This window comes from Nelumbo lutea, chromosome 3 (genome assembly GCF_056320005.1).
Source record: "Nelumbo lutea isolate HS-2025 chromosome 3, American lotus-T2T, whole genome shotgun sequence".
Taxonomy (NCBI): domain Eukaryota; kingdom Viridiplantae; phylum Streptophyta; class Magnoliopsida; order Proteales; family Nelumbonaceae; genus Nelumbo; species Nelumbo lutea.
The window spans coordinates 7,536,601-7,563,720 of NC_142686.1; the positions used below are offsets into that span (position 1 = coordinate 7,536,601).

General features: G+C 38.1%; 3 protein-coding genes across 5 annotated transcripts; 2 read left to right on the forward strand and 1 right to left on the reverse strand.

The window, feature by feature from the left end:
- Nucleotides 1-432: 432 nt before the first annotated feature.
- On the forward strand, nt 433-7,861 carry LOC148862680 (uncharacterized). Of its 3 annotated transcripts, XM_088977021.1 has the most exons (16): nt 675-1,109; nt 1,520-1,745; nt 2,421-2,600; nt 2,723-2,834; nt 3,029-3,190; nt 4,107-4,211; nt 4,837-4,920; nt 4,999-5,114; nt 5,243-5,344; nt 5,422-5,535; nt 5,642-5,698; nt 6,861-6,927; nt 7,028-7,081; nt 7,197-7,271; nt 7,371-7,406; nt 7,547-7,861. In XM_088977021.1, the coding sequence occupies exons 3-16, from the start codon at nt 2,572-2,574 to the stop codon at nt 7,658-7,660; spliced, it is 1,227 nt and encodes a 408-aa protein (XP_088833147.1). In that variant the 5' UTR covers nt 675-1,109; nt 1,520-1,745; nt 2,421-2,571; the 3' UTR covers nt 7,661-7,861. The 3 variants fall into 3 exon arrangements, with proteins under 3 accessions (XP_088833146.1, XP_088833147.1, XP_088833148.1); XM_088977020.1 differs by lacking the exon at nt 1,520-1,745 and having other exon boundaries at nt 433-1,109; XM_088977022.1 differs by lacking the exons at nt 675-1,109; nt 1,520-1,745 and adding an exon at nt 1,834-1,904.
- Nucleotides 7,862-10,469: 2,608 nt separating this feature from the next.
- LOC148862681 (Pseudouridine synthase family protein) lies at nt 10,470-26,778 on the reverse strand. Its single transcript, XM_088980716.1, has 9 exons — nt 24,577-26,778; nt 23,681-23,736; nt 23,520-23,602; nt 20,729-20,807; nt 18,995-19,105; nt 15,804-15,913; nt 15,170-15,253; nt 14,780-14,817; nt 10,470-10,828 (listed from the first exon to the last, which is right to left on the reverse strand). Exons 1-9 carry the CDS (start codon nt 25,568-25,570, stop codon nt 10,758-10,760), a joined length of 1,626 nt encoding a protein of 541 aa, XP_088836842.1. The 5' UTR covers nt 25,571-26,778; the 3' UTR covers nt 10,470-10,757.
- On the forward strand, nt 24,582-26,826 carry LOC148862682 (cryptic loci regulator). Its single transcript, XM_088980718.1, has 2 exons — nt 24,582-26,356; nt 26,581-26,826. The coding sequence occupies exons 1-2, from the start codon at nt 26,000-26,002 to the stop codon at nt 26,737-26,739; spliced, it is 516 nt and encodes a 171-aa protein (XP_088836844.1). The 5' UTR covers nt 24,582-25,999; the 3' UTR covers nt 26,740-26,826.
- Nucleotides 26,827-27,120: the final 294 nt, after the last annotated feature.

The following is a 27,120-nucleotide window of genomic DNA, read 5'->3' on the forward strand; positions in this document are numbered from 1 at the left end:
AATATGTGTTTGGACTTTGGAAAAAGTAGAACATGTACTAGTCATTGGTCAAGCTTCCTCTTTGTCTGTTCTACCTTTTATACCATCAAAAAAGGCCTAACATAGGGAAGAGACGACGGCGGAAGCTTTCTTTTTTATTTATTTATTTTTTATGACAAACACGGATCACACATAAACCTGGTATGACCCGGGAGAGTCCAGCTTCAGTTAGTGCAAAGGCCTGTTCGAACAATCTTGACCGCCTTGCATCAGCACTAGACTGAATCCGATTTCGACCCGGAATGAGTTAAATGGGCTAACACACGAACACGAGGGCTGGACCATGTGAAATGTGATGCGCACTGTGCACTCGTAAGTCGTAATGCATTGGTGCGCTTTCCTCTTTTTCCATCTTCTCTCTCTTTTTATGCATTCGGGTTCTCTACAAAAAGCGCTTTTAAATTTTAATTTTATAGTGGATCCGAATTCCTCCTCACCGCTTATTTATTTTTTTCTGTTACTAAAACCCAAAAATTCCTAACTGCTTTTTAAAGGCCTAAAGGGGCCAACCTAAGTCCATAACCATTAACCAACGCGGGACGGAATTTACGAAACGGAAATCTCAACCCAAACGGTTCCCGGCATTCATTATATCTATTAAATAAATAATTAAACAAGATTGAAATTTTGACTCTCTTTCTCTCTCTTGAGTCTTGGTATGACTTCTTCTCAAACTCCCACCCTCTTCTCGTTAGTTCACGGATAAAATCATACCTCTACGTTCATAAATTCTGCTGTTCGTTCATTCTGCTTTTTCTTTTTTTCTTAAAGCAGCTTTTTTTTTTTTTTTGTACTTCCGTTTTGGTTCTTTCTTCGTTTTCTCGGAGGTTACTCATTGCTTAAAAGCAACAATCACGAAGTTGAGCAGATTGGAGCTGCCGGACCACGTTTATTTTGCTCTGACTCCTCGAGCGGTTTTTCTTATCGTGATTTTCCAGGCTTATATCTCTGTCCCTCTCTCTCTCTCTCTCTCTCTCTCTCTCTCTCTCTTCGGCTCCCTCTTTAGCGATCTCTCTTCTTGTTTCATTAGGGTTTGTCGCCGGTGGACATTTCTTCCTTCTCGATTCCAGGTGCGTTATTTTTGTTCTTTCTAATAACTGTGAGTTGTAATGGTCACTAGAGCTCTTGTGCATTCTTGTCCAATTAGTCACTAGAGCTCTTGTGCATTCTTGTCCAATTAGATCTCCCTACTGCTACTGGAACCTTACTAATTACTTTGCTTTCTTTTGTACAACTTAAACTACCTGTTTACAATTAGCTCTTGACTAGAAGCTCAATTCGTAGCTCTGTTATGAATTATGATGCTTCAGGCCACTGTGCTTGCTTCTTTCATTTCTTTAGCTCTAGGATTTTTCATGAGTTTCTGCTTTTATACGCAAGAACTTTATATCTTGATTTTTATTATTTAATTCAGATATAATTCTTAAAATAGCGAAATTAGCTAATAATCAAGGGCGTGGCGTTTGCCTTCTAATTGCAGGATGAATCTTTCCGTGTATTCTGTATCTTCTGTTACAAGGACGTAGTACGTCCAGCTATTCGTTTCGATTGGTTTTTTGGGAACCGGATTCTACGTATTAAAATCAATTGAACGTACTTATTGGTCAAAAAGTGCACATGGTTGCTTCTTCAAGCATTTACTAATTGAGGGATTCAATGGAGGGTGGTGGTACCTTGCTTTAGTCTTTTAGATGTTATCGATGGGAGTGAGCACATGGTTCCTTGTTGATTCAGTAAAGATGGGTGTTTGCCTGTAGAATTAAAGTATGCAATTTTAAGAAAGGTTTCATTTGATTCGTTTTTCTCCCCATTTAAAGGGTTTGAATGTTTTGGCGACCATATTGAGATATTTAACCTTTGGATTGGTAAGCCTTGATTTTCTTCCATGGGTACGTCAGAAATATTCATTGAACAGGGGGGGGGGGAGCACTTTGAGATGTTTTTTCTCTGGGGGGCAATAGAGGAGCGGTTCTGTTCATGAATACACTAGTTCTGATAACACTACTCTAATACTTGGTTGTTACTATTACCCGTACCTTCAGATGGTTTTCATTAGTGGTTCTTAATAATGCCTCTTCATCCATTATCCATATCCTGAGACGGAAAGTTGCTTCTTGAATCTGTGCTAGTTCTTTAGTTGAGTCTCTTAAATTTTAGAATAATTTTATTCAGTATTCAGATTTCTCAAATTTTAGAATAATGTCTCTACATCCATTATTATTCAGTATTTGGATTTCTCTGTTTGACCAATCCTAGTATTATTACTATCAGAAGGAGCTAAGTTTCTTATTATGGTACATATTACTGTTCTGAAAAACACTCATAACTTTTGATTGAAAATACCTTTCTTTAATTCACATCTTTCTACGTGACTATTTCAGGTACTGTCTTCCTTTTCAATTGCATTGATTTTCACGAGGGACTGTGCTTTTTTGAATCATTGGCAACTGCAAACTCATTGAGCGATGTGGAGCAGCTCACAGTTGCTAGACTGTTGCTTTATTTTTGTTGTGGCTATAGAATCAGAAGATCATGAGTAAAATGGGGACTCTTGGACGCAGGTAAGAATTTCCTTGTGCTTTCTTTGTGAAAATAGTTCATGTTTGGGATATTTTGAAGTCATAATTTTATTGGCAATGGAGGCGATTTTATTTTCTTAATGTTGACATATTGTTGGTTGCAGTGGAATTATAAGAAAACCAAATGAGAGCATGAGGCTTATTATCACAACATTTGTTGGAGTTGTGTTTGGATTCTTGGTAGGAGTATCCTTTCCAACAATATCATTAACTAAGGTATACAAACTTTACTTTGTTAACTAAGTTTTACAACCTCTGTGTGTGTGGGGGGGGGTTTCTTATTCATCATATGCTGTTATTACTTATTAGGGGACGATGCTTTTTATTTTTCTTCTAATATCTCTTTATTCATCTTATGCTGGTCTTAATCAATAACGGGATAATGATTTTCCAATTTGTGAATTTGGCAGCTGAACTTCCCATCCAGCCTACTCCCTTCCATTGATCTTAGTTACATTGAAGACAAAAACTCAGGTCGTCCATCTGAAACATTTCTGCCCCGTTCCTGGCCTTTGCCAAAGTTTAATAGAAGCAGCTCGTCTCAAGGTCAAAATTTAAATGAGACTTCCAAGGTATACTCTATTTTGTTAACCTTAGTTTAATATATATATATATATATATAATTTGTGATGAAATAAAACAATACTGCTTTGAGATTCACTATTTTTGGTCTCGAAACCAGTGCTGTAACACTTGGACCACCAACCAGGCTGGGTGGTTGAACTGGTAGTAACTTTTCAAGTCCTGGTTAAATGATGGTTTTCACGGTTTGAATGGATTAATTGGTTAAACCATAACATGCATGGTAAAGCATTCAGGTTAAACCATGGCCAAGTCTGACAATATTGCTTAAAAATGCGGCAATGAATGCTTCAACTGTTTGTACCAAGCTTGCTTCAAAGTGACAACTTTGGAATCAGCTAAACCGTTTTCCATATACATGATAAATCCATCCTCAGCTTGTCTTTTTACCTTCAAGTTGTGAAATTTCAAGTAGGAAAACCTCTTGGATTTAACAATCTATTATCAGACAAAGAGTTTATTAATTTAGATTTAGCAATTATTACTTCAAGTTTAAATTGCTAATGATTAATGATTGGAATTTTAAGCTTCTTATCTAATATTGTAAAACTAATATGGGACTAATGATGGAACTTAACACATGTTTGGAACAACATTAAGATTTTGCCAACTGTTAGTATTTAAATAGCAGAAAGAAAAGACTATGAGTGTGTGCTCACACTATCTTTTTCTTTTTTGGTTCCATTCTTTCTTCCCCATTTTATTTGTTTTATTTTAAGTTCTGTTATAAGGAAGCTAGCTTTGATACTCCAAAGTGGTTTCTTCCTTTTTCCAACGCTATTTATTGGATATATGCAATAATTGGCTCAGAAACTTCTAAATACTTCATGTTTAAGTTTGTATTTAAATACTTAAATGAGCTTTACTGTGCTAACATTAACTCCACTCCTTGTCATTCTGATGCAGATATGGGTTCCAACAAATCCCCGAGGTGCAGAAAGACTGCCCCCAGGAATTGTTGCTTCTGAGTCAGATCTCTATCTCCGAAGGTTGTGGGGAAAGCCTAGTGAGGTTTGTGTTTTCTAATGTGATCTTCATCTGAGCATACATATCTTCATTTGAATCTCATATGTTATCTGCTGTGTTTCTTTCCATCTCTAGTATCTGTTTGTGTTTATCACACCTTTTGCACTTATCTGCATGGATACAAATATGGGATCCTATCCCTGCGTATCATTTGTGTTTTTGGTGTTTTATTTTCCTTGTTGTTGCAAGGCAAAAATATAACTTTGCAGGTTGCATGCTAGCAGAAAAAAAATACTAAATGCAGAATGACTAAGAACAAACACGTTTGTGTAGGAATAGTGAAATTAAAGATCTTAATATTCAATTATACAATTATATATATTCTGCCCCTTCCATCGAACATATTTAGGGATGAAGGCAAGGTATAATACTAGGTCTATACAATTTAGCCAAATAAAAAGATCTATTTATAATATCTAAATGTTTAAGTAATCCAACAATTCAAAAGGTAAAGTGATATTTTGAAACTTCTCATTTATGCATCTACACGTATCTAGTTAAACTGATAAGAGAGCCACTGGTAAAAAAACTTTTGGTTCTGTTTGATGTATCAGCCTTTGTATCATGCTTGGTTTCAATTGGTGTTTCATCAGTTTTTTGACACTTACAGGACCTAACCATCAGGCAAAAGTATCTTGTAACTTTCACGGTTGGTTATGAACAAAAGAATAATATTGATGCAGCAGTTAAAAAGGTTTGGTCCTCTCTCTCTCTCGTTCTCTCTCTCCCTGTGTGTGTGTGTGTGTGGTCACTTAACTTTTTTCTACCACAGTTTTCAGAAAACTTTACAATACTGCTGTTCCACTATGATGGCCGGACTAGTGAATGGGATGAATTTGAGTGGTCAAAGAGGGCTATCCATGTTAGTGCTCGGAAGCAAACTAAATGGTGAGACTGCTTCTACTGGTTCTCTATTTCTATGTTCCTGGTGGTAAATCAGTGATATACTTGTAGCCAGTCTATGTCATTCTTCTTTATGTTGTAAACTATCTAAATACTCTGAAATTTGGTTGAAGGTGGTATGCCAAACGGTTTCTACACCCTGATATCGTGGCTCCATATGACTACATATTTATCTGGGATGAAGATCTAGGAGTTGAACATTTTGATGCTGAAGAGTAAGTCTAATTTCTTTTAATGAGAATGGAGTCCATGCAATCTAGAAACTTAAGAGTGTCTTTTCCTCTATGTTTAGATATATAAAACTGGTGAGGAAGCATGGTTTGGAGATTTCACAGCCCGGTTTAGAGCCAAACAATCGGTTAACATGGCAGATGACAAAGAGAAGGGGTGACCAAGAAGTTCACAAGTAAGAATAAACCCTCCTTGCAACCCACTTCTCTTCATTCCTTGTTTTTGTTTGTCAATATAAATTCTTTGTTGTAGAATTGACTTTCCCCCCCTTCTTTTACCAGACAAACAGAAGAGAAACCAGGCTGGTGCCCGGACCCCCATTTGCCACCATGTGCAGCGTATGGACACTATATTGTTTTTATTTTCTTGCAATAATAGGTTTTTTAAATGTGTGACTTTGGTGTTTATCTGTTTCTTTCCTTTTTTTTTCTTTTTTTTTAGTTCCCCTTCAAATAAAGAAAGGCAAGGATGAGAGGAAGGGCCTCAGCAAACCGTCTGATCTCTAGAGGAGATTGTCCCATCAGTTTGCCTCAATAGAAAATTTCTCTAACCCATAATCATCTAAACCATGTCCCCTATGGGGTTGACTACATGAATCCTGTTCCTCCATTCCATCCAGTATCCATTGTTAAATTGTGAGCCATTAAATCATTTCTCACTGCTTCAACCTTTGTCCTTTTTGGCCTGCCCCTAGTTCTTCTAGCCCCTTCTACTTGTGATAGATTACTTCTTAGTGATGCTGTAGATGGTTTTCTCTGCATGTGCCCAAAACATTTTAGTCTGCTTTCCCTCTTTTTTATCACCCATTAGAGTTTCTCCTAGGTTTATTCGGATAAGTTCATTTTTTATCCTTTCATTTCTAGCTTTCCCACTCATCCTTCTCATCCTTTGCATTTCCATTACACTTGGCTTTTTGACATGTTTCTTAATTGCCCAACACTTTGCTCCATTCGACATTGCTGGCCTTATAACTATTTCTCTAACTGCACCCAGATTATAGTTGTAAACACTTTGTCATAAGTGGGAAAATAAATACATCCAATGGTTGGGGAGGCGTATGGCATCTAACCTGACCCTTAATACAAAGGTAGGACTACATTGGCCAAAGCCAAATTATAGAAGATTCATTGAACTCTAGGAGATGTTGTGGCCAATCCAGATTATCCAAGAAAACCATAGATTGATCTTGTGTTCCCTTCCAAAGTCCATCTCAGCTCCATGCCCCACCATATTGAACAATTAAGCAAGTGATGCTATATTGAAGCAACTCTATTATTTCAAAATTTTAATTGAAAATATCTACAAGGAGTTCCATTTTCCATGTTGCAAGGACTGTACGGTTGTATAGAATTTAGTGGAAAACACATTCAGCCTGGGCTGTCATAGATGAATCCTGGATTGTCATCGGCTCATCCAGCAACATATGCCCTGCTGTTAACCTATATTATCATATCATACTTCTCCGCTGTACATATATCTAATACATTTTACTACATGCAGATTTGTTGAAATTATGGCACCTGTGTTTTCTCGTGATGCTTGGCGATGTGTGTGGCATATGATTCAGGTAAAGGGTGATTTCCTATTTTTGTTCATTCAACTCTTATTAATCCAATTATCTCTCCACTCTGAAGTCGTCAAATTACTCTTGTTATGTTTGACCATAGAATGACTTGGTACATGGATGGGGGCTCGACTTTGCTTTGAGGAGATGTGTAGAGGTCAGGGTGATCTTCCATTATTAAGTTTTTTACGAGGCATAGTTTTTCCTTGCTAATTATGTTATCACTTGTTTCTAAGGTCAAGCTTCTTTTTTTTTTTTTTTCCTGGAAACAGCCTGCTCATGAGAAAATAGGCGTTGTAGATGCTCAGTGGATTGTTCATCAGACTGTTCCCTCACTTGGGAACCAGGTAAAGTAAAACAAATGGTCAACATGCATTTTTTATTTTTTATTTTTAAAGACAAAAGAAAAACAAACAGAAGCTGAACTGCTTTTTTGTTTTTAACAGGGGGAAACACAGAATGGGAAGGCGCCATGGCAAGGGGTATACAGTACATTTCTACTTTAATTTTTGTGGCAGAGCTGCAGAGCTGCCCTCTGCCCCTCTTTCATTTATTTCAATTTTGGATTAATGTATTGGCCATCTCATATTCTTACGTTGTTCAACCTCTCCTCTGGTCTCAGGTGAGAGAAAGATGTAGAAAAGAGTGGACGATGTTTCAAGGCCGAGTGGCAAATGCGGAGAAGGCGTATTACAAGGAAATTGGAACTGATCCACCCAATTCTACCACTTGGTAGTGGGGTAAGATGGATAATAGGAAGAGAAGCTGAATGACAGCTACAGGAAACCATGAGTTGATCATGTACAGCTACAAATACCATTATGGATCCATTTTGCTAAGGAGCTTACTACATAGAGTCAAGAAGATAAAAGAACCTCTACCATATTTGTAGATAGTGGATTTTATCAATAATCAATAATCACTTATTCTTTTTAAATTTCACAATCAGGACAAAGTCGAGTTGAGCTGCTAAGAAGAATAAATTTAAGGCGAATCAGCCAGCTGATGGTGGTTCAGTTGGTAGGATCTCTTACTCGTTAGAATAGAGACTTGGGAATTGGGATCAAATCTCAATGCTACCAGGGTTGGGGGGTTACCCCTTGTGTCAAAAAATAAAAGGATAAGTTGCTGAAACCTCCCGTAACTTTCTGATGAGTTGAAACTAGACTCCTCTGTTAGAATCCTCCAATAATAGGTACTAAAATGTCCAAAATACCCATGTAATTACTATCGAAGCTGGTCTCTACAGGAAAACAATACATACCTAATAAACAACAAAAAATAGAGAATTTAAACTTGCAACTTTACCTTTGAGCGGTTGATGTGAAGTGAAATTTTGAAAAAATAATTCAATTTCATAAATGAAATTGCAAGGGTTTGGGCTGGCAATTCATATGAAAAAATTTGGAAAATAAACATTTTGTTCAAAAGTAGTTGTGTATTTTGGACATTTTCAGGCCTCATTTTTGAGGATTCTAATAAAGGATGTCTACTTGCAATTATGTCAGAAAGTTTAAAGGAGGTGATTGCAATTGACAAATTTCAAGGGAGGTTTTAGCAACAACTAGAAACTTTAGTGGAGGTTTCAGCAATTTACCCAAAAAAAGTTAAGGCAGAAGGTAGATGATAAGCATGGCAAGTGAAGATAGGAAATAGCCTCTCTTTGAGGGTGTTTGGTTCTGTGGGCATTTATTCAATAAACGCTGCCACATGGGCACCACTTTAGCAGTTTCTCTCTCTTGCTCTTCTATACACATTGAGAATGACAAAAGTGGACTTCACTTTTTGTGCACGCCAACCGTTTGTGGAAGTCATTTTTTAAAGCTTCCATAAATGGTCAGGCATTTTTTCACTATTACGCTGATGTGGAGCCTAGTGGCACTTAGTGGTGCCTACTTGTCATAAATGGTAATAATTATTACCTTTCTCAGTTTTACCAACAAACAAAGTACAAACGTTTATTCAATAAACGTAAACGGAACCAAACGCATGCTTTATCTCCCCTTGCCTAATCATAATTCATCCATCCAGCTGATGAAATGTCTGGTTTCGATTGGTGCTCACTAGAAACTGAATTGCATTTACTCTTTCGTTCATCAAAAAAACATAAAAAAGAGAGAATTGGACATTTATACTATTCTGGACATTGGAAGGTCAATACTTACGAATAGGGGTGTCAATTAAACTTGATTTTGTCTAATCTGATCTGCTCCAATATGAGTCAATTATAAATGGACCAGATCCAATCCAATGAATATTTTGGACCATTTTGGCCCATTCCAATTTAGATTGGTTTCAATTCAAACCTTGTCATTGACACCTGTATTCTTCTATCAATGGACTGGATATTGGTTCAACGTGACCCAATCCAATATAAAACCATTAAAGATGGGTCCAATCCAATGCGAGAAATACTTTGGACCATTAAGTCTGGACTGGCTCAATTCAATTTCTTATTGGTCCATCCAAATTGATTTTGATTTGGACTGTGTCCAATCCAAAACCAGTCCATTGACACCCCTACTTACGAACCTTTGATTGTGAGCTTGAAAGAAATAGTTGATAATTGCGGTTCTGATTGATAGGAGCGCAAATTGGGTGGGCCAAGCCTGAGCCTGGACTGACCCAGCCCGCAAAGGCTTAAATTGGTTGACATTAAAGAGGTTTATGCAGCAGGGCCACATAAGCTCAAAATGGCCAACTTGAGCCCTGCCGCATATCTGAGTATGTGAAGTTTCCGTGGGTTGTCTTACCAAAACAAATAAAAAAAAAGTTTCCTTGGGTTGGGCTTGGGTGTAGGTAGGGCTCGATCTCACGCTTAGCCCATGTTTGGGCCTTAATCCTAGATAAGAGTTATCCTGGGTTGAGCTAAAACCCGGCCCAACCCACCAACTTGCACCCTCAACTTCGGTCCCTCAACTTACCACGAGCACTCAAAGGTAGAGAAGATTGTATAGGTTTCCCTACCTTTCCCTTCCTTTTTCCTACAACCCTTCTAAGTGAGTCGAGAATCAGCATATAGCATTATCGAGAATCAAGAAGAGAGGTCAACTCGGAATTTGTAAAACTAGTTAAAGCACTGAAAATAAGACGTAAAATTGTTAAATTTATATAATGATGCTGATTTCGACAATAACTCAGTAGTTCAGATAGTGGATTAGCAATAGAGATCGGATCTGCTCCTCACACCTGGCGCCTCACAACACATGAGAACATCTACCGTGAATAATAATTAATAGGTGCGTGTGAGGCGCCAGGTGTGAAGAGCCTCACGTGCCCCCTGCTTTCGGAGTGGGACTTGATCATTCCGGGACCTCAGACAACTTGGAGTACATTGTCTCAAGCCCCAAAAAATTGCACTACGCAATCAACTTTGCTGTCTTTCAGAAACCCCTTGCAGCAAATTTTACGTCGTGGCCAGTTTAGAGGGAAGCAAGAGAACTAATGAAGCAAAAGAAAGAAATAGAAAGAAAAAGATTATTTTTTGGGCTTTATCCCCGCCGCTAGTGTCGACTGGCTTTGCATTCCCTTGATGCAAGAGTTCCTTTTGGTGATTTGAAAGCAATATTGATAACAAAAATATCACAAAATACATACCATGTTCAAATTTTTACCTAAAAAACCATAAATAGAGAAAAGGAAGAAAATTTGAACACGCCTTGCCAATGAGCATGGAAATGACGTACTGTTGGTCTGTTATATTAACACCAGGCTCCCACATCATCATAATCATCATCTAATGCACAAAACTTGCTTTTCATGATTCCAATTCCTTTTCTTTCTTTCTTTCTTTCTTTCTCTGGGGGTTGGAAAAGACATTGTGTAATCGGAAGTTACATGTAACCTTTTGTGATTGTGTCTTCTAGTTCTTGGAAATCCCACGCATCATCTGCCAAATATTGCCCTTGGGTTGGGGAAGGAAAAGCATAAAAATTAGGAAACTGAAATGCACATGTTTCACTACCCTTACCAGTATTGTAAGATTTTTAGATCCCGATCATTATAGCAAAATTAAGTAGATCAGAGGTTACAAGACATACAAAACCACAACCATATGTGAAACAAGCAAACTTAAGGTTGTGTAAATAAATTCATTGCAACATCCAAGGAGAAATCTTTGTTCTGGCTAGTTTAGGTCCAGACCCTTTGACAAATGACCACAATCCAGCTTATGCAATTTCATCGACAATTTAAATTCAGCTATCAGTATTTAGTCAAATGTCCCTCGATTCAATCCCAACTTTCATGTATTGGGAAATCCCAATATATGCATTTTTATTTATGATAATTCAGGTAGTACCTTTGGAGTCCTTGGTTATGCACAGAATACTCATAAATGGAGGCAATTTAGGGAAGTTCAGAAGAAACAAAAATGTTCATGGCAATGTTTAGCTACTAGTGTTTGTATTCCTAGGACTTGAACACTCAGGCTGATGGTAGAATTGGCTTGCCCAAACAGTCCAGAAACAACAGAACAGTACTGGAGCTTTATATGATACCCCCATGCATCTGGACTGCTTTTTATATGTCAACACCAAAGCTGGCAAGGAAATTTTCCACCAATTTTGTTTAAACTGTGGTGTCAAGAAAACAAGCCACTAGACAATATGAAAGACCATAGTGACTTTACATCAGGTTATCAAATCAACAGTTCAGGACCCCACAAGATTTTGAGAAGATTCTTGATGTGGGGTTGGACGTTTATGCAATGTGTGCCCATATTTTAATAGATTATGAACACCAGGGAATTTCATAATTACTAAACTAAGATGACAGAGAAAGTCAAGTAGCTTGAAATCAAATAACGAAAAGACCTTTTTCACCAAGGGAGATATGAATGCATGATTCTTTCAAGAGCCGTGGAGTCTTGTCTATAACCCAAAAATACATGATTTCAGAAAAAAATCATATTAGAATAAATCAATGATGGAGTCACAGAATATACTTTGGCTGCAAAGTACAAGGGAATCCAGTGCCCCAAGGGTAGAGGCTCAACATGCTGGCAGTATTCATCAAACATTTAAATCCAACAACTCAAACATAGATGCTTATGCCTAGCAAGCAAATGCATTGTGTGAAGAAGTGGAGGAGGCCAATCATTTAATTTTGTGTGGTAAGGAAAAAATGATTTGGGACCAGAAGGTGGATATTTATGGTTCCTTTTGTCATATATTCGACTTTATGGATGGAGTTCAACGGAAAAAAATTTACAAGGCAGCTTTTGGGAGAGCTTTATAAAATTTGCAAAGACATTAGCTTCTTTATTATGGATTGGGCATTTGATTTGATGGTAAAAGAATTCAAAGATATTGAGTCATTTAGACTTGAAAAAAAAAAAAGGAAATTGTGGAGAACTTTCGACTTTGATAAAGAATACAAGGAGATTGTGTTTCTTACAAAAAAAAAAACGTGCTAGACCATCGGATTATCCAACTGTCTAGGCTGGGCTAAGTTTCCTAACATTGAAAAGGGTTCAAGCTGCGGAATAACTTGTTTAATTACCTTAAACAAAATGCAGAATTAGGGACTTAGCTCCTAGTTTCTCAAAGGACAGTTTTCCCCATCCAATTCAATGGATAGGAAATTCCGATCAATGAACAAATAAAATAAAAACAACCAATAATACTGCTCAGGAGAATTCCAGCGAGTGAACAAATCTCTCTCTCTCTCACTCTCTCTGCAAATGCACAATCCTCCTTTCTATTTGCATCCAACAGACCAAAAACAGGAAAAAACATCATAGTAATTTATCCTAATGTCAAATTAATGGAAGGTTCTCTTTGTATCATTTTCCCCAAATGTGAAGGGAGTTTTTTGGAGAGGTCAGACTACATGGGAGGTTAAAGCAGTTGTCAGAAACTACAAGGGAGGTTTAAGTAATTTATTCTAATAAATAAACAAGATTTTTTTCCAAAGAAAAGAGAATTACAAAAGAACACTCAGAAGAAATCAAGAAAGACAAAAGCCAACAGAAAAACAGTCATATACATGAATTAATTGCATATTGGCCAACGAATCATAAAAATCATATCTACCAAAGTCCTCAGAGTGAATTCAACTCCTTTTAATTATCAAAAATCTGCCTCTCCATTAGTCCATATAAATGAAATCATCCAGATGTTTCAACTTCCAACCACATATTCTAAAATATTGAAGGGAAAATGATGCTGCACCAAATAAACTCTCCAAGAATGATTGGTTTATGGATGGATAATGGGACCTGTTTGGTGCGTCTTTTTGGGAAGATCTTCTGGTAGCTCTGACAATCAAAAGACGCATTGAGCTTTTGCATAAAGATCTGAGCAGCCTGAAGCTGGTTGGGAAGTATCACATCTTTCCGTGCCTCTTTCTATGTCTTTCCGCACGAGAATAAAATGCGAAAGACGCGAAAAGCTTCATTTGGAGCTTCCTGAAATCAGCCCAAAATGGGCTTCTCGTGTCTTTTCGGCACTTTGGCTTCTGCAAACCAAATGGGAATAGACTGAAAATCGGTCTGCCCAGCTTTTAAACAGCCAAAAGATCGTGTGGAAAGACACGCCAAACAGGCCGATTTTTGAATACATAAAGTTCTCTTTTCTTGACAATTGGCAAATAAAACCTATCAATCTGCCTGGAATAGGCGGTGATTGACCATAAGATCATGTGAATATGTTATCATTGAAAGGTGGATCAATAAGAAAATTTTTGGATATGAATTCTACAAATCTTTTCATTGCATTTGAGACTCCCCAACTCCCCACCTACTCCATTCAATCATAGCATCACCAAACCTAAAGCACAACCTTCCATTAACTTCTCCAGAAGGCCTATGTCACTTCTGGGCCCCAAACATTAATCAACAACCAAATCCAAGCTCCATATTTAAGGCTTAAGGCAAACCAAAATTCAGAATCTCCCTTAATCTCACCCATTTTACAACACAATGTTGGATCCCATATAGATACCAACAGACCATCATAAAACATTTAAACCAAACCTTATATCCCCACATTTCATCCTTCAATCCTATATTGATCCCTTGAATTTTTTATTCCTGAATTAATAGACTATCAATCTATTTCTCATCAGATTTCTAACTTGACCAATGATCCCTTTACTCATGCTTGTTCATTGCCCACCTCAGTCACCATCATTTACCTTGACATAAAGAGCGCTAAGTTCCCTCCCTATATACAGCTTAACATCAAAACAGTATTATCCAAAGGGGCATTACCTGATGTTGGTCCTGCCTATCCTGGGTCATGGGAAGGGTGGACTGGATATAGACCTAATCTTTGACATCTAGCCTACAGAATGTTCCTTCATATCCTATTGTACTAATGGCCGACAGTTTTATTGAATGCACAAAATGAATCAAACAAATGTGATTTTGCGCATCAAATTGATTTTTTTTTTGATAAGTTCTGTACATCAAATAGATTGAGCACTCTTATTCCGGTCTCACATAACCCCAATTACTATAATTGGAAAGAGTAAAGAAATACTTATGGAAAAGGAGGGCCTTCCAACACAGCATATGCTGTAGCAAGCCCATTCAATATTTAACTGAATAAATGAACTTTCTAGGTTAAAACACTCATCTCCATACTGATCAGGAAAACAAAAATCCCATCTCCACCTTCTTGGTTAATAATATTATCATCCTTATAGAAGAGGAGGGCCTTCAAATGTCTTGAGTTGGATTCATAACTTCAGTCATAAGCATTTAAAAATGTTTTGGAAAATATACAACATCATAGATACCATCCAAAAGAAACAAACATTACCACCTACAAATCTTCAAGTGTCTCTAAATCAAACATTTAATTGAAAAAAAAAAAACCTTCAAAGTTCATGTAGAATGAAGAACCCTTACCTATCGAATCTCTTCGTAGAGCTGTTAGATGAGCACAACTGCAAACATTATATAGGAGTTAGAAACAATACAGATTAGATGAAATAGTTTATAGTATTAAACCTAGGTCCCTAGTTTTTGTTCTCTTTCTTTGTTAAGGCAGGCAGTTCATAGGTGGGCAAGAGATTTAAAACCTAAAATAAAACAAGAAATTTTTACAAAGCTTGATCATTTTTGGCATCTTCACAAAATATGACAAGGTTTCAGAAACATCATTCTGCACTATTTTAGTAAAGACATCTTAATGATAATTATGTACCTTACATTCTAAGTAAAAATGAAATTTTAGCAAGGGAAATGTAATCAGGGCAATGATAGAAATAGAAGCTGAGAATTTGAACAGGTCAGTACCTGCCCAGAGCTTTCCCAAAATCTGCACAGAGAGATCGGATATATGTCCCTTTTGAGCATGTAACTCGAAAAATTAGATTTTGTCTGCAAATACAGAAAATACAATCAAGTGGATTAGAAGAAGCAAACTTGTAAGACATACAGAATCAGCCTTTCTTGAATAACTCAAGCAAGACATGTTTCATGGCAGGTCAATGGTTAAACTGGTCTTCACAGTGTTTTTATAGAGCAATGGATCTTTTAGAGATGGGCACTTAACTTCAATTCCCCTGTTCTGGCACATACATATGCTTTCAGTTGTCTGAAAATTACATAGAATGTCAAGGAGTTCTAGCAAGTAGAACAACTTGTGGAACAACATTCATAAATTCAATCCTGTAGAAACTAATGACAACTTTGACAGATTTTTGGAGGATGATAGAATGAGTATCTTCCTGATCTTATACTAAACAACTGTGTGTTTAACAGCCAAAAAAAAACCGTATGTAGAAGCAAATCCAAACACTACTCTGTAGTAAAAATTCCATCTAGCTACTGCTTTATGTATCTGTCAAGAATTTGATGATATCCTGAACATTTAACTGCTTTCAAGAAAATATATATCTAATGGAATCCAACTGAATCCTCAGCAGACCTGTCGTCTAAGCTACGCTCAATATCGAACTGAAAAATTGAAATACGTCTTGGTGAAAGCTCGAGGCTTTCTCCTCTCCTTGCTTTCTCATACATCTTTTCACCTCCTACCTATCAATAAGTGAAGAAAATCATTAAGACTAATAATCTCCAAAATAAATGCTAGCAATAAATAAATAAATTTAATCTTCAATAGAAATGCAATGCAATTTAAGGACCCATGATGAGTTATGTGTTGCAATTGGTAACAAAAAATAGCAGTTTCCAGAACTCATACAAGATTATGCCAACTTCCTTCTTAGTAGCTTCTGGCCTTGTGCATACGTATTAAGTTTCTAGACATTACCCTCACGTGGATATCAATGAAAGGTTGAAACAGTACTTGGTCATCTTGAAACTTAGACCATTTGGTTGGGTATTTGCATTTATGTTGTCATTCCAGTTTTGGTGCAACTGGAGCAAGATCCATAGAAAGCAAAAGGCAAGAAAAGTATATAATTAACCCTACCAGTTGCAATTACTAAAATGAGTACAAAAGGGTATGATATATTTTCGTTTTCTTAATAAAAGAATACAGGAGATCTCCTTCCCCTTCCCTCTTGCATTATTTCTTGTTATCTCTGTTCCGTCCTCACCAATTTCCACCCTGATGGTCACAGATACTCAATTAGGTATCTCCAAGAAGACCTTGAGACCCAACATTATTACTCTGTTAAGTACAGACAATCAGGTGATCCTTTAAACACTTCTCCACTCCCTGATCAAGCACCACTGCAAATATTCCTTTCACATATCATTTCCCTCCCCATTGGATACTAAGTAGAGTGCCTTATCCCCTTGCATCACCTGGAGCATTCCATCTTCAGGCTATCCCTCCATTCCAGCCACTTCCCTCTAACTCTGCTTGGTCACCCTGCCATCTTCATCCAATCCCTTCTGGCTATTCCTTGATCCTCTCACCCATTTCCTATTCTCTGTACTGCCTCTCCATCAGATCCATGGGGGAGCCATAGATTGACAATGGTGAGGATTCAGTTGAGCTTTAGCTGTGGCTCCAATTACTCTGGCATCACCAGTTGAGCCATGGATCAACCTTCAGACCTTGTAGAAATATTTGTGAATAGAGAGAAGAAGATAATAGTAAGATGATCCTTCCTTGATTTCTTCCAAGAAGAAAAGACAAGGATGCACCAAGAAAATAACTGGGTAGGATTTTTCCTTTCATTTTCCTTTTCTAGTTCCTCTATTTATTTTTATTGGGTTTGTTTCCTTTTCTTTCACTTATTTAAAAGGACCAACATGCAAAATTAGGGATGTCAATGGGTCAGGCTAAATGGTAAACCCAGCTTTACCCAACTCTATAGGGTTGGTTTAGGGTCAGGTCCATCCAGGTGTAGGGTCGGGTTAGGTATTGATCCTTTAACCCAAGTTGAGTTCGGGTTTTGGTCGGCCACCCCGCCAGGTTATGATACCCCTAGAGATATAGAGTATTCTTGTAATTTGCTAACTTCTAATTCCATAGCATTAAGATTTAGGAATTCTTTTCATGTTTATTTTGTTTATTCTTCCACTAATGGAGAAAATGGCACCTTAGTACCTATAAACCATAGTCCAACTTAAATAAATGGCTTTTAGGTTTTTAAAATATGTTATAGAAATATAATTGAAAGGGTGTGGGTTGGGTCCTAGAGGATCAGGTTGTGTTCAGAAATTACATGTTGCTGAGTTGGGTCAAGTCGGGCTAGGGTTGAAGCAAACCCATACGGCCATACCAAACCCGACCCATTGGCATCCCTAGACAAAATGGAATGGGTGTGTAGGTTATCTCCTATGTTCCATGATGTTATTGGTCTATCTGCAGGGAGTGCTGAATAGCCCCATCACTATTCTTGTTATTCAAGTTCTTCCTTGGGATCAATGCCACATAGAAACCTAGTTAGTTATGAATACCTTAATTTTCATGACATTTTAAAAAATATAACTTAAAAAAGAAATCGTGTATGATAATATTATGTTAACTTACTGTGCAGATACTCTTACAAAATCCTAACTGTTTGGAATTGTCTGAATTCCCTAAACTCTGATAAGAAAACCTTACTACATATATCCATGTATGGCTGGTTGGCTGGCTCCCAATGCAACTTTTCCCTGTTCATCCTTTCACCAGTTAGAGAATCCATAGCCAAGTTTACTGACCTTTATATTCATCTTGAGCAAAGAGCAGCCCCCCCCCCTCCCCCTGGGATAAAAAGGTCTACTCGCCACTTGAAAGTCCTCTGAAAAGAGTAGTGAGGCTACTGCCTTTGCCCCTGCAATAGTCACACCATTTCAGCTCTTATAGGGTCTCCATTGTTATAGGCCCTAAATAGATGATGATAGCCCCCTTTACTATCTTTGAAAACAAGAATGTGGGTGAAGATTCTGGAAACATGTGATGGTCCCTTTTAAATAATTTGGAGGCTATCTGTTACTCTAATCACCCCTACTATATAAATAAAATCCCTTTTTTTCTTAGAAACGGTAACTTTCATTAATAAAATAGAAGAAATACAACCAGCTACCCCAACAGTAGTGCTGATCCCACATCAATCCCCTATTACAAAACTGCCTAAAAGAAATCCGCCCTGGTTGAGCCTTGTTTAGCTAAGCCATCAGCAAGCATTTGCTGACCTTCTAACCCAACTTTTACATCAAGATCCCTTATCAGCCACCAAATTTCTCTCATATTTTGTCTGTAATTCCGAATCCCCAAACTTCCTGCATCCAACCTATTAACAACTTGGAGTCCCCTTCCACTTCAATCCAATGGAGACCTAACTGCTTAGCTAATCTCAGTCCATGGAGGAGGAGCCAATACCTCAGCTCTTAATGAATCTCCCACTCCTATTGGCCCTGAGCAAAGGGCTAGTAAATTTCCTTTATCTCTTAGAGCTCCTCCTACTCTGGATGGTACTGGGTTGCCAAGTGAATAAATCCCTACGCACCAAAAGGGGGCAACTTTTACTATAATATGAATGGAAACTAACGCAACAATGTCAAATGCCAAAAATAAACCAACAGCCAACTTGGATATGATATTTGTGCCCTGCATATTTGTAATTTTTAAGATAGATAATATCAATACATATCAAGCTGCATTTCTGTTCAACTTCCTTTTTCTGTATTTATTATATAAAGAATAGGAGTGCTTACTTTGATGGCAGAGAACATTGGAGGAACTTGCCAAATTTCCCCACAAAACGACGTGGCAGTTTTTTTTATGTCCTCATCTTTGATGTGTTCCCATGGCTCACGTTGAATGACCTACATAATAGACAGCACTTTTCAATAGACATTACAAGCTAAAACGTAAATGAATTGCGTGAAGGTAAATGAGAATATATAAAAAAAATGCACAAAAAGAATAATAAAAAAGGCATAGAGACCCAACTCTCAGCCTGCAAAAGCTTAAACAAGAAAGAGTTTTTGTCAGACATACAGGAAGAAAACCTTATCCACACTTGATCTAGCCAATCAAATGCCAAGGGATCTAACTTCCTGTGATTGTGGTCTATTTGTCTAATTTCAGTTAGATAATGAGCAAGTATCCATGGACCTCTACCAATCCCTATATTCCATCTGATGTAGAACCCACCTATGGAACCATTGAGGCCACAAACTGCGCTGTTCTCCCCTGTTAGTGAAGATTCAAATGCCTATCAAATATCAATCTCTGGTCTCCTATAGGACTATCATTGAACTGAAGGTTTGCCTTCCCATACACAAGGGAGAGATGGGCCACGGAGAAAAAAGTCATCAGAATTGATACCCTAAATTCCTTTAATGCCATTATCCACTTGCTAAGAAGAAGGTGTCCCCTCAAAGCTTCAAAAGATGCTTTTCCCCCCTTCCAAAGTTTGATTTTTCCTCCCAGAATTCCGCTTATAGCAAGATCAACAGCTTCCCTAAATATATAACCTTGGAACTTAGTCCACAACTCTTCAATTGTTTAAATATCTCCACAATGTGTCTTGGTATCACCCCTACCAAGCCAAATAAACCAGAGAAGTGCTAATGTCTTCTGGTCACTGAGCAGTGGAGGAGGTAGTTAGCTGATCCCTCTGCACCCAGACATAATAAAAATGTGGTAACATATAGAGTGCCATCCGATCAACTTCTTATAAAGAACATTCCAAGTGCCCAGTTGTTGTGCTTTATTGAAGCTGCTTTACACACAAAGAAGCATATCCTGGGTACGACAATGGACAACAAATGACATTTTTCTAGAAGTGCACTATCAACTTCACTAGTTTTAATATTTGGATAAAGATAATTTAGTAGATAATCTACCAGAAGCTTGGGCTAAAAATCCAACCAAACAAGATGAAAGGCCTTGGAGAGAAAGGAAAAGTCCATTAGTATTCCAACAATCAATACTCAACCTATAGCAATTTCAGCTTGAATATAGGGGTACAACTGATGCATAATTATTTCCTTATTGGAGGAGTAGCAGTTGATCTACCATGACATAAATATACTTACATGTGGAGCACATGTTGTTCCCTTGGATAAAATATAATGTAAAAAGAAAACAATATGAACATTACCAAAACCGACATCATACTTCTAAACTACCCAACACTATATTTTGATAATGTCTACAATATAACTAGCTTATCATGAAGAGAAATTCTTTCCAAGTGAATATGAAGATCATTTTATTCATAAGTAGGTTGTTGATCTTGGAAAGTCAAATAAGGCAATCAGTTTTGTACACTGGAATGATCAAGTACCTAAGTAAAGATAATGTTTAATAACATTTTCTTGGAACACAGTGAACTGAATTATCAGTTCTCATGGTATTGGAAAAACAACTACAAAATTATCAAACCATATAATACTTCAAAATAGGGTGTAGAAGTTGTTAGTTCAAAGCAAAAAACAGACCGGTGAATCAGCATCCCAAGTTGAAGTAGCCTCCCCTAAGCGAAAAACTCCACTATAACCCTTAATCATACCCTGGAACCTGCAATCAAACATATTCAAAATTTTCATAAATCCCCAGTACATATACACCAATAGGGTGCTTCATTTCTAAACTCTCAAAACACAACTTAAGCATATTGATTGAAAGGGAAATAGCATATTGATGGAAGAGAGATTAAAGACGATATTTCCTATACAGTTAGAAGAAGGTGGCTATGAGGAAAAATCCATAGGTGGCTATGATTCCATCTTGTGTTTCAAGGATGATAACTGCTCCAATGAGGACAAACATGGTCAAGAATAAGGTGAAGGCTAAAAATTGCATAAATTGAGGTAACATCTAAAAGGCATGTCAGGGCATGCTTAAGCTCACAGGCAAGGCTCATTTTGTGGGCTGCACCTCATTGGCTTGTTCTATGATTTGATGAATCAACCTTGAACTTGATGTTGAATACATAGTTTACTATATAGTAGGAATATCTATGATGCTTGGAGTATAGAAAGTTTAACCTATGTAGGACTACAATTTAAAAGGCTATGACAATTAATGCATTAAAAACCATCCAAGCATAGATCTTGGACTTCGACAATGAATGAATGGGACTTTGAAAGAGAATGAAAAAAGCTTTAAGTAAACCTAACCTAGATCCAGAGAATAGGAAGGCCTGTAAATAGACCTAAACCTAGTTTAGTAACTTCTGCAAGTAACTTCACCCCTCTTTAGATTAAGAGTCTTTTTATCCCTTCCAAATATTATCTATCTATCGAATTTACCCAAGGATTTACACAAACCCAATTTGGGACCACTGAGGGAAATTAACATCTTACTTTGGTAATAAAAGAATCACTTAAATCAATTCTTTTGACAAAAAAATAAAAACTCTATAAAAAAGAAAGAAGTATACAGGTAGTACAAGAGCATTGCAACCCCCACCAACAATAGGAAATCCTCCCACCCACAAAGCAAAATACAATTCATAATCAAAATCAAGAACTGGCTCATACCCTGGTCTTATTACAACATGCACACAACAGCTCTGTAACTTTGACCCAACACAGTGTTTTTTTTTTTTTTGGATGAATAACAGAACACAACACAGTAATCTACATTCAACAATTCTTGACTGAAGACCTTTATATGGAATCCCTTTTCATTAAGTTTATCTCAATCCAGGTGGAGGTCCCATTGCCTCATTGAACAATAGGTTTTGACCAATAAAACCTCCAACCACATAGTATGCTATTTGATATGAGTATATGTGGTCGGCCCACCAGATCCTAACACGTGGCATCGGCCAGGGGTATTATCGAATGACAACAATTTCCTAAGGGCATTCAGGTAACTCTCGCCCTTAGCGAGTGAGGAGCACTTAATGTGGACGCACATTCTGGGCGCATTTACTCTTGAGCCAATGACATAAGATCGTGGTCATCCAACACCTCTCCAGGTCCCCCTACGCGACTGCGATATACGGGATGGTTTCACATCGTACATTACTCCCCACCTAGGCGACTCCTACTATAAAAGGGACACTGCAACCAGATGTAGGCATGCATACTTGAGCTATTACTTACACTCTTGTGGTGATCTCTACTCCCTTTGAGCCCTTGGTTAACTTGATCATCGGAGTCCTCGCCCCTGGGAACACTCCCAATGCCTCTTGACGTCTTTTCACTCTTAGTAGGCGGGACCTACAGCCCTCGGACCTCAGAAATTACTCCGCTGCCCTCGGCTCCAGATTTGGCAGCATCACTATTAAAGCTTGCATTTCACAGATCCCAAGTAGTTCAGATAAGGCATTGATGTTACTTTTATTTATAAGGCCACTGTAGCCCATAGGTACGGCTTAAATCATGATGGTGACATTCATTGTTAACTTGGTAAATCATACAGGTGCCAACTGTTAAGTGTTTAGGTGTCCATAGATATTTGATATGCCAATCTCTAAAAGAATGGCACAGGGACATGGCGAAAATAACTTTTTTTACATAAATAATCTATAAACATTGTAAAAATAAGAAACTTAGTGTCCTGATGATACCACAATTATGAGTGCAAGTGCCAAGGTTTTATGCTGACTTCAGCTTGAAGCATTGTCTAGATGTTACAAGCGTCATGCTAAAGTGCTAAGGCCCCGTTTGTTTGCTGGTATTTAATGGGGGGTAAGTTGGTCAACCGGGTAACTGACCATGATCCACACGTTCATTCGCTACTACATTTGGTTCCATTGTAAGTGACGACTCTGAAGAGTATCAATTACCTAGGTAACTAATACCCTCCTATAGGGTGGGTAAGCAACTTACCCACGCTAAAATAGTGCTCCCTCCTCCCACCTTTCCCTTTACCTGCATCACACAAGAACGCTGGAACCTATCTTACACAGACAAGTTTTACCTGGGAAACACTTGCCCGGGTAAACTCACGTACCCAGGTAAGTCAAAATGAGCAGAGCCCAAGTGTTGAAACTTATTAGTTCTAACACTGGTAATGTTACAGATTGTGACTTTATTTCCTGGCCCAATTTTTTGATCTTGTTTAGAATTCCTAGCTAAGCATAGCTAACATGCTAAGAGGTAACTGTGACATATCTAATAATAGTATATTTTGTTTCTTAACATCTCACCCAACCATAAAATTATTTACCCAAACATAATTTAGAAGCAAGTTTGCCTGCCTTTTAAAAGAAGAGAAAAAGACATATTTGTTTTATTACCTAAAGAACAGTATGATAGGTTAGATTTAAAAGCATACCCTTCCACCAGCTTAGTAGCTTTACCGACACATACAATCAATAAACCAGTTGCCATAGGATCAAGAGTACCTGCATGCCCAACCTGCAACTACAACCTTGGTGAAAAGAGTATTCATGATGAAAGCCTTTGCAACCATGCAGATTCAGTAGAATGCAGTACCTTTTGTACTTTGACAAGGCGGCGCAGCTTTCCACAAACTGTAAATGATGTCCATCCTGTCATTAAGATAACAGTTCATCTTTGAGCAAACATGAAAATGTAATGAAAGTTAACTTACTTTTCTCAATAAGCAGCCCAACAATATATAAAGTGAGCACAACCATTACACAGGGACTACCAAGCAAACAAAAAAGGTTGAAATTTTGGAAAAACAGACTAGTTGATCCTAAATTGGATAGTAAAAGGTTGAAACTTTTTCAAGAGGTTTCCAATATATAAGATTAACAAGAAGCATTTGCATTGGCAAACTGGCTACAAACACAACAAACTAACTACAAATAAAACCAGCTGAATAAACAAATAACAATATACATCCTATAGATGGAAAAGAATCATGATCCAGGGTGACTAATGTGATTCTCATGGATGTACCACAACATGCCTCTCCCCTCATCATACTTGCCCAGAATGTTTAAAGACTTGAAGTGATATGGTATACTAATAAGAAAAACATTTCACACTATTCAGAAAAAAAAAAAAAAAAAATCACCAAGATGGTACACTGGTTCTAACAACTATAGAGCCCTGATTTGACCCACCAAAAAGCCCAAATGGCAACACAGTAAACACAAATTCAATGAAGTATTTGGACCACACCTTTCTTTTCGTATAAAAAGATAAAACATGGTATACCACATCATAGTGACATAGTAACCAACCTACTCTAATTATGTCACTTGTTTCAGCATCCCACACATTGTAAAATCCAAGTTTGGAGGTTCCAATAGAGAAACCTTATCAACATCACCCAGTCACTTAGCAAGATTAATGATAATAGAAAGGATCACATTATTCCAAAGACATGTCGTATATGTTAATAGAAAAAAATTCATAACCTTTTGGTTTGTTCACCAGGACCGCTGTCCCATATGGGCCGTCCCACCTCGGGGGAAGCTCAGAGTTCCTAGTCAGTATGTAGGGTTCCGCCGGAGCAACTTCATGAGGCTTGTTGGGTACTTTCTTCAAGCACTTGAAGAACTCCTCCACCTTCTTTTCCGTATTATCCTTATTTGAATTCTTGGCTGAATTCGTCTCTCTTCTATCCTTATCACTTTCGTCCTCAAAGAAAATTAAACCCTTGTTATGCACTTCATCAACAACCTTGTCTTTCTTCTCTTTGCTGTTAATTGATTTCTTCTTCCCCGTCACCTTCGACTCTCCTGGCTCAACAAAAGCCTTATCAAGGCATTGATCAGGGAAGTATTTCTTCTCCAACTGATACACCATCCGGTAATGCTTCTCTTTCTCCCATGGAAATGAAAAGGCGTCATAGAAGTATAACTCCTCTTCTCTTTTGTGCAACGTCGGAAGTTCGACAACTTCCTGCTTCAACTCTATGTATTTCTCCTCGGGTGGTCGGTCATCGTCCGAGTCCGTCCCATACATCCTCTTCCTCCTCTTCCGGTAGTACTTCCTTTTGAATTTATCCATCTCCTCTTCCAAATGATTCAGACTGCGCTGGCTTGCCTCAGTCTCGGAGGTCCTCGATGAAATCTTACGGTCGACCCAACCTTCAAAACCCAATTCAGAATTTGAGTCCTTGGCCTCTGCAGCTTCAGGGGAGTTATCAGGCTTCGCTCTATCAGGTCGGGGGGATCTCCGTGGTCGCGGGAGAGGAGAGTGGGCAGGGCGGGAAACAATGAGTTCGTATTGAAGTGGGTAAGGAGTAGACGTAGTAGAGAATGAGAACAAAGAAGAACTCAGAAATGCCCTCTCCACAAGATTACGTCTTACAGATAATAATAGCATGGGCATTCTTGTTGAGAGCGCCATGATCTTGGAACGGAGACGAATCTGAGAAACGTGACTAAAGGGTAATGATAGCGCCATGAATGACCAGCTTCCACTCTTCTTTCAGCTCGGGTCTCTGATCTCCATGGGAGAACCGCACAAGCTTGGCCGCAAGGGACACGATAAAATAGTGGCAAGAGAAATGATTTTATGCCTCGCACTGCAGATAATTCAGCCCTTCTACTTGTTGAGTGAAATTTTACAAGCAAATGACTAACGAATCTACCGTACCAATCCAATGATCTTGAATACACGGCTATGTCCTATGGTATATTTGGTATTTTGTCAATCTGAAACGATGTTCTAATCAAATGGTTGTCTATGGTGATAACATATATATATACGATTATGTGCTGAAATCCCAAAGTAAATTGCGGGAGGGTTGTCCTGGGCCAAAAGACGCAGTAAAGAAAGCCCTCCAAAATTCGAAACTAACCGAATTTGAGTTTTGACTTGAGGCGCTTGACCATGGCTGGAACAGCCTGGGAGGAGGAGTGGGAGCTGTGCAACGACGACGGCTTCGTTTACAAGAGAAAGAAAAGAAGACAAGATTCTATTGCTGCTGCTGCACCACCAGTACCGGCTTCTGATCCAGTGGTGGAGCAGAGGCAGCGGAGAGAGCGGAAGAAGAGGACGCTGATGAAGCTCAGAGATCAGTACCAGAAAGAGATCGACCACTGGGAACGCTTGTCTAACATGTTACAGGAGATGGAGAAAAGCACCCACCAGCAACAACAGCAACAAACTTTTGTTGAATTTCCTTTGCAGTCGCTGCAGACCTCAGGTTCCGTTTGCCAGCCATTGATCGACGACCTCTTATTACAGGTACTCTTCTTTCCATATTTCTCTATCTAGGGCAAAGTTTCGAAATGTATGTTATCCCTCTCTCATTGATCGGCAGTTCTTAAGCTCTTAAACAAGACTCCACAAAAATAGAAAAAACCTAAACCCGGTGGAAGCAAACAAAAAGAATCGATTTTCTGAAACATCCTTTTTTTTCTTTTTGGGAAATTTTAAACTTTCAATTGTACTGCAAATTTTACTTGCAGGTGGAAGCCCAAGAAGCTATTATTCAGAATCTTGCGAACCTATGTGATGTGGCGGAGGTTATGTGCAAGGCGTATGATGAAGGCTTGAAGCAATCTTTCTTCGAACTTCCAATATGGGGCACTCCCTGTGGCCTCATGGCCTCTCTGTCCGACGAGTGATCTGTTGCGACAAATGAATTTGATCATAATTCCCTTTGTAATGATTGTCATGTATTCTCTCATGAAATGTTAAAAGTTCTTTGTCAATATTCTGTCTCTCTTTATTAGTATCTACACTGTAATACGATCTCTCTCTCTCTCTCTCTCTCTCTCTCTCTTTCTCTCTCTCTGAAGAGAGTTGGTTTCAGCAATAGTAAAAATTTTCAAGTCTTAGGCTGCATTTGCCTTTCCTTATTTTAAGGACTTACCCCCTTTGCAGTTAAAAACTCGGCCTTTGGGGTATTTTAACCGCAAAAAGGAGATAAATCCTTAAAACAAGGAATGCCAATTGCAACCTTAGACCTGGAAGCCATATCTGCAGAGATCATGTAACAGCAATGG